Source organism: Nipponia nippon, unplaced genomic scaffold (assembly GCF_047370975.1).
Source record: "Nipponia nippon isolate SJK-2023a ecotype South Korea unplaced genomic scaffold, ASM4737097v1 scaffold_9, whole genome shotgun sequence".
Classification (NCBI taxonomy): Eukaryota; Metazoa; Chordata; class Aves; order Pelecaniformes; family Threskiornithidae; genus Nipponia; species Nipponia nippon.
In genome coordinates this window covers 34,302,528-34,315,471 of record NW_028262413.1, presented here as the reverse complement: position 1 = coordinate 34,315,471, position 12,944 = coordinate 34,302,528, and the positions used below count along the sequence as shown (strand labels likewise).

General features: G+C 34.0%; 1 protein-coding gene across 3 annotated transcripts in view; it reads right to left on the bottom strand.

Annotated features, from left to right (window-relative positions):
• NEDD4 (NEDD4 E3 ubiquitin protein ligase) overlaps nucleotides 1-12,944 on the bottom strand; it is a 62,784-nt gene that overhangs the window by 16,063 nt on the left and 33,777 nt on the right. For all 3 annotated transcript variants that reach the window (XR_015701299.1, XM_087743684.1, XM_087743683.1), the window contains 8 exons: nucleotides 10,319-10,369; nucleotides 7,399-7,460; nucleotides 5,073-5,175; nucleotides 4,019-4,188; nucleotides 3,293-3,410; nucleotides 2,979-3,164; nucleotides 1,109-1,174; nucleotides 332-451 (listed from right to left, as the gene is read on the bottom strand). Coding sequence is in view for 2 of the 3 variants with exons in the window: in XM_087743684.1 (XP_087599810.1) it covers nucleotides 332-451; nucleotides 1,109-1,174; nucleotides 2,979-3,164; nucleotides 3,293-3,410; nucleotides 4,019-4,188; nucleotides 5,073-5,175; nucleotides 7,399-7,460; nucleotides 10,319-10,369 (876 nt within the window). In the remaining variant the exon portion in view is untranslated. The remainder of the gene's footprint in view (nucleotides 1-331; nucleotides 452-1,108; nucleotides 1,175-2,978; nucleotides 3,165-3,292; nucleotides 3,411-4,018; nucleotides 4,189-5,072; nucleotides 5,176-7,398; nucleotides 7,461-10,318; nucleotides 10,370-12,944) is intronic.

Sequence of the window (12,944 nt, the reverse complement as noted above, 5' to 3'; positions counted from 1 at the left end):
GCAAGTGCCAGACAGTACATAGATTTGTTTAGTCTAATATCAACAACATTGACTAACAATCACCGATTACGCTACCAAAGTTAAAAGAAGTCTTTCAGGCTTCTCAATCAGCTATCACTCTCCAGAAGGCTTTCTTGGTACAGTAGAGTAACTTGCCATAAATACTACTGTTCCTAACTCTGCATTCTCTCAGATATTTTATGTAGTGCTTTACCAGTTTATGCCTTTCACATGTTCTATTTCAAGAGGTCTCTAAAATTTACTTTTATTATGTGAGATGTTTAAAAGGTTAAATGAATAAAAACATTCATAATTAAAAGACAGACAGTACCTGTACGACTGGCTTAATCCAGGTAGTGGTTCTAGAATTGTGATCTATATAATATGACCTCCCTTTTTCATCTTGACGTTCTTCCCAGCCTGGTGGTAATCCAGATGAAGTAGGCAGTAACTAAATATTAGTGATAACAGAAGAAAAACAGTTAAGAAAGCTATGAAACTCACTGTGAAAAAGCTTTCCTCTGTCAAATTAAAACAAAACTATAATCCAGAAGGTTCATGATTTTCGCAAACTGGATGAAATAGAAAAGCAGTATTTAAGTCCTTACTGAATAGTATGAAGTGACAGAACTTTTTTTTTTTTTTTTTTTTTTAAAAAAAATTCAAGCTCCTCATCTAAAAGGATTCCTTTATATACCTGGTTTAGGCATGGCTGATCCAGCCTAGTACTTCTGGCTATGAGCTCATAGTTTGCAGTATCACCATGAAAACAGTGAAAAGGATGGTGGTACGGCTTTTAATTATAAAGCAAACAATTTGAAAAACAAAACTCATATCTTCACAGGAAGACTGCTTCCTTCTGCAGGCTCTATCCCGGCATTAAGCTAATGTTAAACCAAAAACACAAAGTTGGAACATGAAAGCTTTAAAACTGAACTCCAATCTTGCTAGACTCATAATAGCAATTTTGCCAGGTCAGCTGCCAGAAGCAGAAGGCCAAATCTCACTTAAAATGTCAGCACATAATACATAGTTAAAAAAGTTTTTTAGAAGAAAATCCTTCAGCTTCTCTGCTACACAAGCCTGTGTTTTTTGGAAAATGACGTACCACTGGATGTGCAGGCTGCTCTTCAACTCTGTATGTTTGCAGACTACCTCTTCTGCTGGAATGGCTCTTGAAGTAGTGAAGAGGAATGACATTATTAGCTATTATTGCAGCTTTAAGGATGGCAGTGAACAGTCAACAATGGTTATCACACTTTATTACAGTTTTCATCTTGAACAAAGTGTCTTATTTGTTTTGAAACATCAATTTAATATAATATCTTTGAAACTACTGCTTTCACACTGCTAGAAACATTAAGTTCACAGTGGCTATTATAACCTTGGAACAGAATAATACAAAGGTTGTGAAAGTTCTGAAAACCCTAACGATGGATGTTTTGGCATGTAAAATACTAGAGTTAGTTGCAACCAGTTACATTACAATTGAATTTACAGTATAGAACTTACTGAGTTATTTTGTCAGTAGACTAAAGCCTGGGATATATCAGAGCTAACACAACTTTTCAGAGAGTAGATTAAGTTAATAATAAAAAGATACGAGAGTCTGAGACATCCAGTTTGAGATGAGTAATTCAATCCCTGGACTTTGGATAAGCATCCACCTTTCTGCCTAGAGCCTTATTTAGATCTCACCTGCTCCAATTAAGCAACTGTACTTCATCTTGCTCCAGAATTTCCCCGATTATTTGAAGGACTTTTCCCTATCTATGTACCCTTTTAGAATACTTCAAAGCATGATTAAGTTTTTTAAATTTATTTTTTGGGGGGTGATGGAGGTGAAGGGAGGCAAGACTGTCATTCTAGCTGGCTCTTGCAAATAATTTGAATATCTGACTTTTCCTTTGCTTAGGCCACCCAAGCAAGCTGAAGTAACAGTTTTCTTGCTATCCATAGGATTCTGAATAGCAGAGGTCAAATAAAGTCTTGTTACTCTCACTTTGCTGTTTCCAGCAACACTAGTGATGCCTTCGTACAAACTTAGAAAGACATAGTCAATTCCAAATTTACATTTGGAATAGCATTCTCAGCATCACAAAAGCTAATGATTTTATTTAGATACCAAAAAAATCTTACAGACTACATGGTCTGGGTCACCTTTATAGGCCTTCCTCAATGGACAATGGATTTCTCAAGTCACATAGGTTACAAGGCCATTTGTGGAGCTCGGGTTTCACAATACAGCTGAGCTTATTTAATTGTTTGCTACCACCAAAAAGACAAGCCTCACTCCTGGCTATGTACTCCTGCTGCTTCCCCTTTGCCACCGTAGTATTTGTCAGACAACCAAGCATGCTGTTTCAGCTTGCTAAAACTGCAAAAAAAACAGAGTTGGGGGAAAAAGAACATAGTTTTCTGCTGGGTTAGCAAGCTGAACAGACTCACTGAGAGGATGGATAAGTTTCGTAACTGGTGCGAGGGCTATGGAACTGTATGAGCAAGGTCTCTTTTTCACTGCTACGGAGTCACCAGGTTTACTCAGCCCAATCATAAAACCTTATCCCAATATTCACAATGAAAAATGAGTTATCTTAAACTCGTCCTAGTGGGAAAAGTAACCAATACAGCACAACTCCCTTAGAAATAAGCTTTCAGGATATAGACAGCTTCCTTCATCTGTAATTTTCAGCAGCACTCTGTATGACACTAGAATAAGAGGCAGATTTACACTGAAAAATAGTTCATGCAAGTCTGTTTTAATCTCAGGCAGAAATTCATATGAGCAAAAGCGGGGGAGAATAACATGTTTGCTTAGATGGGGTTCTATAGTAAAAAGATTACTCTTAAATTCTCTGCATTTGAGATGAAATTAAAGGTATAATTGTTAGTATGGATCTTATTCTATCAGCAGTAACGTTTTGTGCAAAATATTATAGATATTTCTGTACATTAGAACAATGAGAAAAATAATTTACGGTGTAGGCTGATAACTGGCCAGTAGCTGATAACTGTCCAGTAGCTGAACTTCCAGAGGTAGTAAGTCTGGTATTCAGTTCTTCTGCAAGATGAGTCTGTATATCACAATTACTCTGAGAGAGAGGTATTTGAAGGTTCTGATTGCTATACATTGTTGCCTCGTCTTCAGTTATAATTTCCCAGCTCTTTAAAAAGAAAATAAAGAAAAAGAAATTTTAAAAAGTAATTCCAAGTTACGAATAGTTAAGACAAGCTTTTTGACTAGATTAAAAAAGTTACTTGCATTTCAGAAACATTTAGAAATTGTTTTTACCTCGGGGGAATCTCTGCTGTCTAGATTTTCTGTATCCTCTGATATCTGTCGCCGATGAGTGAACACATGCTGGGCCTCCAACTGCACACTACCAACATCTGCAACAGCTATGTTGTCCCTATTGGAGGGGTGTGGGGAAGAAGTCAGCATACAGTAGTCATATTTTATCTTTCAACAGTAAGCTAGGCTAACAGCAAAAACATACACTATAGTCATTTTGGCAGAAGAAAAAGAAACAGTCACGAGCTATAAAAATTAATGTAAACTTTTTAAAAAGAATAAGCATTCATGTCAACGTGAACAGTAAGTTAAACTAAAGAACCAGATAGCATTCCAGGTATTATTTTTGTAATTCACATGCTAAGGGGAAAAAAAAATAAATTGAAAAAAACAAGGTAAATAATTTAATGCAGTCCCTGCTGGGAAGGAGGAATCAGGCTTACAGCTGGAAAACAATTTCCTTTCCATTACTATAGTTACTATCTCTTAAAATTGCACCAATTTCTATGTGAATGCATACTTCCAGAGAACAGGAAGAGTACTGTGCAGTTAAAATGGCCACTAGCCAGTGACCATTACACGTGGGCTTGAAGGTTAAGCTATGGAAAGCTCTCTACTAATTCTCAAGCTATTCGCTTTCTAGTTCTCCTTGCTTTCAACATAACTAGAGTGAACTAGTTACACTAGTCAATGTTAAGACTTGAATTTTCAGGCCAAAAGACATACTGAGCAGTTGGTCTTTTCCACTGTGTTCTTCTGAATTCATGATTGACATAGTAGGTCCTGCCGAGGATGTCTTGCCTTTCTTCCCAGCCTGGAGGCAGTGGAGGAGATTCCTGCTGCTGCTGTTGTGGCTGGCTAGCAGCATCTGGTTGGTCCAATATAATCCACCCAGGCTAAGAGATACAATATTAACTGCCTTTATTATTACCAAATTTGAAAAAGTATCTCAATTTACTAAACCACCCTCCTTTTAAGGTGCAGTGCCACTACATCTTAAACCAGTAAGATTGGCTCTGGGTTTTATTGAGTATATTTCTCAAGAAATGATGGGACAAATTATGCACGCAGATATCTTATTTTTAACTCAAGTTCCTTGAACATATTAGCATCAAAAGTTGTTTATTCCAGGAAAATAAACAGCATTCATCGGACAGATTAAAAAAAGTAAATAAACTTCATTTCATACATATGCTGCAAACGTACTAGTCAGATGAGCATACCATTTTGTAACAAAGTTTCATTAAAGCAAGGGTGGTAATGCTGATTAGAGTTGTTTAAGTCTTTAAAAGAAATCCATTGATTTAGATTGGATGTGCTTACAAAAGACTACAAAGGTAAATAATTAAGATCAAAATATCCCTACAAATTGGAGAGAGTTGAAATTCTAAAACCAGCAAGATGTCAGTGTCTGACTGGCTGGGGTCAAACAACGTTAAACAGCAGTAAAAATACTGGGCAACGATACTTCCATTAATTCTAAAAGAAAGAGTTACATAGACATATGGCAAATCAGTACCAGACCAAAACCAAAAGCCTAATGTAGGTATTCCTTTTTAGATATACTGACAAAGCCACTCCTTTAGTTAGAAAAACTGTTGCAGAATTTTCATGCAGACTTACAACTTTTATGTAAGATACAAGCAATCGCTTTTAACTGGTTTGTTTCTAAAACACTATTTATAGCTTAGTGATTCCTAACATTCATTTTGACTGTAACTACACTTAATAGCTGAAGACATTTGCTAGGTTTTTCAGCAATAAATACATCTTTTCCCACCTCTAATTCTTCAGCCTGTTCTGTGGTTTCTTCTTCAGACCCATTGCTTTTAGGTAAGTAAGTCATTTTTAATCTAAGGTGGCCTTTAACTCTTGATTTATGGCTGCAGAAGAGAAAATACAAATGTTCACTTGTGAAATTATTACCTGGAAATAAAATAGCTGAAAAAGCACAGCTAGAAGATTATTCTGAAGTTTCTCAACACAAACTTGGCTTTTTATAGTTTAAATTAATGAAGCTCTATAATGGTATTGAGTTCTTAGACTTCTGAATACACGCTGATATTATGTACCACAATTGGAAACCTTTCTTTCCGACTCGCTCTTCCGAATACTTCCCTAGTATCCAATGCATAACAATAAAGAACAAGAAAATAAGAATAATGACAATTTAATTATATATATATTATATATATATATATATATATATATAAAATAATTTGACTGTGTGCAGACAATTCATCAAGCATTATTTCAATCTACAGGACTACTTTTCCTAAAACTTAAGTTACAGCAAGCTTTCATACTTCAGCATTTGCATCTCTGTATTCAGATTAATGCATCATTAGAAGCCTGAAAATAGGACTTCCCCATATTGATTTTATTTAATATTTACACGTTTTAATTTTTTCACTTTTATTTAATATTTTCACAATCTGCCAAATTATCTCATCTGGTTGACTACTGGTGTAAAAAAAGGAAAATAAGAGTCCTGAAAATATCACTAGTGAGTCAACTGGATACCTGCACATCATCTTACTAAAGTAAAGAAAAAAAAACAAAACCAAAAAAACAACACATCACTAAGGTTTAATGGTTTGCTTTTTTTTTTTTTTGCCATGCAGAAAAAGTGAATTAGATTTTCCGATATCTGGAAAGACATTTCATGCTAGATTATAAACATGTTCATTCAGATGGTATTTTGGCTTCAGAAAAGCCCACATCCCTTTGAAAGAGGAAGTAATCTACTATCTTACTTGCCAATACAATAAAGTAATTCATTTCAGAGTATTAACATGTTAATAATTCTTACTCAGCTTGAGGTATTGGGAAGGTAGTAACCTTATTATTAATATTCCTGTCTAAGTAAATGCAAATATGAGCAAAATTGAAGAACGCGCACTAACAATACTAAAGGATCTAAAAGTTACAATAAGATTTCAAGGCAGAAAAGTGTCCAAACCTGTGGCACTATCTCTGACTACAAAGCATTGCCAAATTCATGTGCTAGCCACTACAAGAAGAGGTCAGATCCTTGACTAACAAACAACAATTGAAGTTAATTTATTTAGAGACAATAAATATTATTCTTCATTCATTTATAGGATAGGAAATACTAAATTCTGAAAAATAGGAGATCAAAATGAAACCTGACAGTCACTAACTCTGTTAAAATCCTTGATCTGCTAAAAAGTACTATAAAATACTTTAAAAATACTTTAAATACTTAATACTATATATTATAATAATATTAATTATAGTAAATAATATTAATTACAATTATTATAATTATTGTAATTAATTGTATTATATAATTATATTAATATTATATAATACTTATATAATTATATTAATTATATTAATATTATAATATATTATATATAATACTTAATACTATAAAATACTTTAAAAATACTTCTGCTACCAGTGTGGCTGAGAAAGATCTATAGATCCCACGTGTTCTGGTGTTATTTTTAAATTGGAACCTATTATCTCAAAAATATTGACATGCATTTTATGTATTTTACTTCTAATAAAAGTTGCTAAAAACTGCTCAGATTTAGGTTAAGAATCTACATTTTAAAAACAAACACTAAATGCATAACACTAATATAAGTGTCAAAGTGTTACCTATCATTTAAAAATTCCTTGGTTTTTTCTTTTAACACAGGCCTTCCTAAATGTTAAGCAGCTTTTCAGTTTGTTATGTTTATAATTAAGGTCACATGAAACTGCTTACATGAAACAGGCAAACAAGAGAGACAGGAAGGCAGGAAACAATGTCAAGTTGAAAAGGGATAACTGAGTTACAGCATAACATTGGTCACTAATTTCACTGTTCAGCGAAACAGTAAATTGTTCAGATGAAGTTATAATGTGAATTATGACATGGCCTGCAGAAAAATGGTTTATTCTTACCAAATAATCTGTAAGTATTTAAACAAATGCTGACTTTTTAGTAGACCACAAATATCTTACTCCATTGATGCTCAAACTTCTTGGATGAAAACACAAAAATTTAGACAATATTTACATATTTACAAGTAATTACATAACAGCATTGTTTAGATATGAAAGTTACGAGGTTTTATGTGGTATTTACTAACCTTCTTGGATGAAGAACAAAATCCTTAAACGTATATGGTCTCTCCATATTTGGATTTTCTGTCTGGAATAAGACAATTTTTTTCAAGAAAAGTCTGTATCAAACACTTGAAGTTAAAGAAAATTATCAGAAATTTACAATGAGTTTCTTTAAAGACCATATAACATTTTAAAATTTAAATTATAGGTTTAGGTACAGTAATAGCAATACCAGCTTTAATCTTAGTAATAAGACTAATTCCCCGGTTCAAGGAAAAAAAATTACCTTTCAGTATATACATATATTACAGTTTCTAAAGCACAGAAAAAAAACTGTTTAGCCTGAAATCAAGAAACAGATTCTCAATTTTCACATTTAAAAGATCTACCATAACTCTTTTTTTTCTCTCTCAGTATTTTTCAAATATTTTTACACAGAACATACGTAAAAAGCCATTTCTAGCTTTAGGACTTGGGGATAAAAAATAATCACAGAAGAATCCATTCTGAGAACATCTCTGTTCCGATTCACAAAAGTGAAGTTGCTCAAGAGAAAGCAGCACAGAGGTAAACAGAAATCATTTTATAAATATATATCCCAGGTACAGGTAGAGAAATATACATGACAGATCATTGAAGAAAACAAAAAGATATTTATTTTTCTGGTTAACATAAATATTTATAATCCATCTGAAGTTCTGCAATTCTTACAAAAATATTTGATTTTTACAATATCATATGTTTAGGAACATTTGTAAATCTTTTTTGAGTTTTGTTTTGTTTTTTTCTTTTTCAGCTCTTTACAAATTCTGGGGAGTAACTCTAGGCTCTCGTTAATCAATACATGTTAACCATTTCAAGAAGTACTGTATAATATGAGGAAAAACATGCAATTATTATATTTGTAGGGCTTTTAATTAAGAACAACGGTACATGCTGCAATCCTCAAAGGCTGAACTAATGCCATAATAGTATTTTCAAAAAACATCTAATGTGTGTCCACATTTGATTGGAAAGAAACAACCAAACGAAAAAAGCCCTGGCATCTAAAGGTTAGACATTATTAAGTTTCAGATTTTAGAATTTTCTTTGGAACTGTTAAGCTTTGTTACAAAACAGTCCTAAGATTAAGCTGACTAAATTTTACTGAACGTGATAACTATCACACCGAATCTCGGAAAGAAAAATGCTCTCTTGTATTTCAGACTTTTCAGTATAAGCTCTTGTTAATACAATTTAGAAATACTACACTCAAGTTGAAGTGTTCCACCTTCATGGAATTAAAATGCAGATCTTCAGTCCTGTAACGATATATGTGTTACATGATGTTATCTGCAAGATCAGTTTCGATACTTAAAAAATGAATTGTCTTACAACTAAGGTAAATACTTCTTTGAAATTAAAATGGAATTAAGCTTGGGCTTTGGTTTTGGGGTTTGGGAAGGGCGGGGGCGTGTCCCTCCTCCAACATTACATTATTTCTACTAACACACGCAGTAAGACGCTGTGGAAATACAGAACAGAGGAGAGAAAAAGAAAAATACTTTCTTAATCTAAGTTTCATCATTATTTTTCCGACTTTCCAAAAACAAGAGTTGTCTTAGATTCAATGCTAGATTACGCTTGGATTAATACATTTGGTTTTGGAAAGAGCAAATTCATATCTGCCAACTACCTTACCTTGCAGATGATTTGCCTTTTTTACATGTCCCTGATTAACAGCTCTTTTTAGTTATGAACAGTCTGCATTTGCATAGTATCAAGAAAAACCAAAACTGCATCTAATAAAGAATTTATAAACTGATTTTATTTATGTCTTATATATATAAGATATATTTACTTATGTAAATGAAAGACTTTCCAAAAAATCCACCTATATTTGGGCTAATAAAGTACAATGGATTTAGATGGCAAGACCAAGTAATTAAGAACAAGGAACCAGGAAGACGGAAACAAAAAGGAGACAGGGAAAAGTCTACGAAGAAAATAGCCTTGAAAATATTCAAATGAGGCTCTATAAATTAGTTCATGCTAAAAAAAAAAAAAGAAAAAAGAAAAAAAAAAAGAAAGGAATGCACCAGTATCTCTAAAAGATTCCAAATATTGCTCTCCAGCTTATTAGTGGGAAGTGAAAACACAGTCAGTCTTCTCCAAAGGGACATTACAGCCAGTCTTTCCAACCCACCTGACTAAGGGAGAGGAGTTAGTGTGATCTTGCATCCCACGCACAGTGGGAAATGGCACATATCTGTAACTACTCCTGACATGGTTCTTACCAGAATGAAAGAACAACTGCTCTTGGAAAGGTTTTGCCACGGTTATTATCCTGTCTTTAAAGCAGTTGCTGATAAATCTGTAAGTATTTGCTAATGTTTTGAGACCTCAGAAGAAAATGAAAAGGCTTACTTATCTCAGTGTTCTTGGTGATATTTCTTTAAAACTAACAATGTGCTTTGCGAAAGGGATACAAAAACAAAAAGTAAAAAAAAAAAAGAAACCCAAATGTACAAAGAAACACTAGCTCTATTTCCCACTTACCCTCTTCTGTATCTGTTTATGGGAATAAGGAATATTACAAGTAAATTTGTAGACTTTAAAGAAAATATTTTAAGAAATATGACAATAATTATAATCTCCTCTTGTCTTTAAGATTGTTTCAAACCTTGCATTATTATACTTGAAAAAGCTAAAAGCACTCCTAATACTCGTAGCAGCAGAAACTAATATCTAAACACAAGGTAACCTACATTTTTTTGTAAGTATCAGCACTAAAAAACCCCTAACAAATCCACAAAGAACACCAAACAAAAACCCCGACACAGTAGGAGAATTTAATCACTTATATTATCAGTATGGTTAACTTCCTTAGATGACTAATACAGTTGCATACAGAATCATTTTTCCCATTCACTGTCTTAAAACAAACAAACAAAAAATACAAACCGGTAACTGATAAAGAGGAATATCCACTTGCCCAAGAAAATCATCTCGAGTCTATGGAAAATAGAAACAAACAAAAACCACAGAAAGTTTAAAATTGCAAAATGTTTTAAAAAAACATTGTTCCAAATCTCTGATAGCATAGTAACGCTTTCTAAGCATTTGAAGACTCCTGAATTATAGACAATAACATTTCTTCTGTATAGAATGAATTGTGATTGACCCAACACTCAAGAGCCTTGGACAGTTCTGCCTTCTTCAAAATAAATGGTGTTTGAGGGAGCTGGGGGTGGAGATTTAGATTGTTTTTTAAATCATACAGACTAATGCTAAGCAAAGAGAAGAGAGTTGTTCAGCATCAGGACCGAGACTGTCAGCATCTCCAGTAGAAACATTGTCTTAAAGGCAAAGAGCAAAGACACTTTTTCCCTTAGTTGTTTCAGAAAAATAATTGTCTTGGTACATGTTTAAGCAACTAAACATTTATCACAGATTAACACAGAACTAAAGACCATCCTCCTAGGAGTGCCTGACAATTTCTATAAGCCCAGGCAGCTGTTTAAAACAGGCATATATAAACATATTTTTCTTTTCAAAATAATGCAGCTGTTAGAAAAAATAAGATGAAGTAAAAATAAGTTTCATCTGTGATAAGTGCTTTGCAAGTTCCAGCAATTCCAGTGGTCCCAAGCCTGGCAGCAGGAGCTTCAAATCTGGCATCTCCCCTGCCCCATGCCCGACATTCCTGTTGACATCTGAAAATGTGCTAAAATTCGTTTTATCTATGAAAAATACTATTTGCCTATGCACATTGCGAAGTTTAGTTTTAACAACTAAAATCTGAAAGATTCTGCCCTGACTTGGGTGTCTTAACTGTCCAACTATGAGCAGGCTATGACTGCAGCAACTTGGCAGCTGGATGTCCTCCAGCCTATGCTGTAGTACCAGGGGAGGGACTGACAATATGTGGTATCATTGTACAGTTTACTTTTGATCATTGATTTTTGCCTGCCAAAGAAATTAAGACTTTAGTAGTTTATGTAGGTAATTTCAGTATTCACCAATACTCACCACCAACAGTCAAAGTACTTTACTTGACTTCTTACTGGATTACTGGAGCGTATGCTGAGTTGTTTCAAGTTCATTTGTGATTTGAAAGCCTTTGCAAACCTCCACAAAAGCAGGAAAATGTATTATATGGGTCATTTAACATGAAGACACATCACTGCATGTGTGCTAAAATCAAAGGGGGCATGAAATTTTTAACAGGTATGTATAAGCCTATGGCATTTTTCAAAAATCTACACTAACAAGACTACTTTTTTTTTTGCATATACAGAGTAAGGAACTGTGAAAGTCTTCAACAGTGTAGCCTGTGCAGCCTCTGGATTTCTAGTCTTCCCAGTTTTTCCAGCTAACAAAAAATTTGGTGCCTATTCTTTCCTAAACCTGTTGGTGTACCACAAGCTTTTATTCAAACTCATCACCCAAGGGTGTTGACAGTCTTCTTCCATAAAACTTTCCACTATGAGGCTCTGCATCTTGCTGACATCTATTCCCTTCAGCTCAGGGCAAAGCCATGTGTTTCACCTTTCTTCTAGCACGACTATATTTTTATTTTTCAATGTCAATGTTTTACAGTATTAAAACTCCAGTCCAATTCTGCTCATTTTTTTTGTTCCGTTAATGGCATTCTCCATTCAAACAGTTCTGACATTAAAGGCTATAGGTATTTCTTGAAGTAGTTCTTTCTTCCTTAATAATTCTGGTACCTTTTTTCTTTAGCTCTGTTGTCCTACATTTGTCATTTTCATCTTTAAATCGTACATGTCTAAGGAGAACCAGTGCCTCACATTTGTATAAGCTCTAATTTTTACACCTCCAAAAAGCAGAATTAGATTGCAGAGCTTGTCATAGATGATAATAAGCTCGAAATCTAAAGATACTTAACTTTCAATTAAATTTGTAGTGTGGAAGTCTTATATTCGGATTTGAAGGGGGAGAGTGGAAATAAAAACAAAACACACACTTTTTTAGTTCACAAACTCATTTGAGATAGGAAGCCAGAACAGGGTTTCATACCTGAAGAGTCTGAAGCTTCTCTGAACTACTGAAGGAAAGCTTTCTGTATTATTATAGACCACAAGCTTCTGGAAAAATATAGCTATCATTTTTGCCTATGAGGTTTTTTTTAAAATGGCACGGCACATACCTTAGACATGTTAAAAGGCTTAGTATTTGTAAAGTTCTTGGCAATCCTCGAGTGGAACATGCCTTTCAAATAAATTACTGGAATGTGGGACAAAAGTCTGCTGTATTTTAGAAAACCTCAGAACATTGTGTTTGTTACCAGCATTATTTTAGTACAGGCTCCTGTTATTCACTTTATTATTCTGCTGTCTCTCCTGCTATTTTTAGCAGAGCTAGCCTCGATAACCAACCTTTAACAGTATTTCTCCTCCAGCCAGAGAGTAAAATCCTCCAGTGGAGATTTTTGTTGACCTCCAAACGACTAATACATAGATCAGATAGCAGGAATGCTCTTTAGCAATGTGCCTCACTATGACAAGCTGACTAACTGCCTTCAAAGAAGTGCCAAAGAAGCTTTGAAACAGACATCACACACATT